The 935-nt window shown below is 25.3% G+C and overlaps 1 protein-coding gene across 1 annotated transcript; it reads left to right on the top strand.

Moving 5' to 3' along the window:
* Positions 1-33: 33 nt before the first annotated feature.
* On the top strand, positions 34-210 carry EIN_433770 (hypothetical protein; the record flags this gene model as incomplete). The annotated part of the gene is made up of 1 exon (XM_004256018.1): positions 34-210. A coding segment is annotated over one exon (177 nt), but the record flags the coding sequence as incomplete, so codon positions are not given.
* Positions 211-935: the final 725 nt, after the last annotated feature.

Below are 935 nucleotides of genomic sequence, written 5' to 3'. Positions count from 1 at the left end.
AACAAAAGTCGAAACATCGAGTTTAAAATAGTTTCTTACACTCAAAATGATAGAGAGAAATTTGGTAATGTCATACCATCAAGTGTTACATCAATTGGTGATTGGTGTTTCGGTGAATGCAGTGGTTTGAGCGGTGTTACAATACCATCGAGTGTGAGATATATTGGAATTGAATGTTTCCCATCAGATACAATAGTTCATCGAAATTAATTTACTTAATATTTAATGTTTATTATTGTTTTAATAAATTTAATTATAAATTGTTATGATTATTATATTATTATTTATTGAAAATTAAAAAAAAAGTTGACCTATTATATACTAAAGTGAGGAGAGAAACCCGCACCCATTTTCTTTTTTCTTCTTTGAAAAGCTGTTGAATGAAAAAATATTCAGTCTCAATTTTTTGGTTAATTAAGAATGTTCTTACAATTAAAATATAGTATAAAAAATACATGAAATTAACCTTAAATAACAAATATAAATTATTAGGAAATTAAAAATTAATATCTATTATCCTGATATTTCTAATAAAGTGATTAATAAGCTTTTGAACATATTTTAGGTTTAATTTTAATATAATTTTCTAAATGTTTGATTAAAAAGTATGATATAAGGTTCACTTCCTAAGGGCATGACACTGGATTGGCGTTTTTTAGTGGATTGGTGTATAAAAGGGAAAAATAGACTGAATTATCGGGCACCAAAAAATTGAAAAAAAATAAAATTTTGAAAAATCAGAGATCGATTTTGCCGAAAAGACTCTTATCCAAATAATATCCATTCTCTTTTACTGAGAAGATTAATGATAAACGTGTTTAGGTGATTATTGCCAAGACCGAAACCTTTAAAAAATTCGTAAAAAATAGTATTGTTTTCACGTTTTTAAACACAAGAATGTTTTTTTTATTTTTCGGGCTAATTTTTTTTTGTTT

This window comes from Entamoeba invadens (genome assembly GCF_000330505.1).
Source record: "Entamoeba invadens IP1 unplaced genomic scaffold scaff_1105074725101, whole genome shotgun sequence".
NCBI classification, from domain to species: domain Eukaryota; phylum Evosea; order Mastigamoebida; family Endamoebidae; genus Entamoeba; species Entamoeba invadens.
Note: the sequence above shows the minus strand (reverse complement) of the source record. Positions and strands in the feature narration are given on the sequence as shown.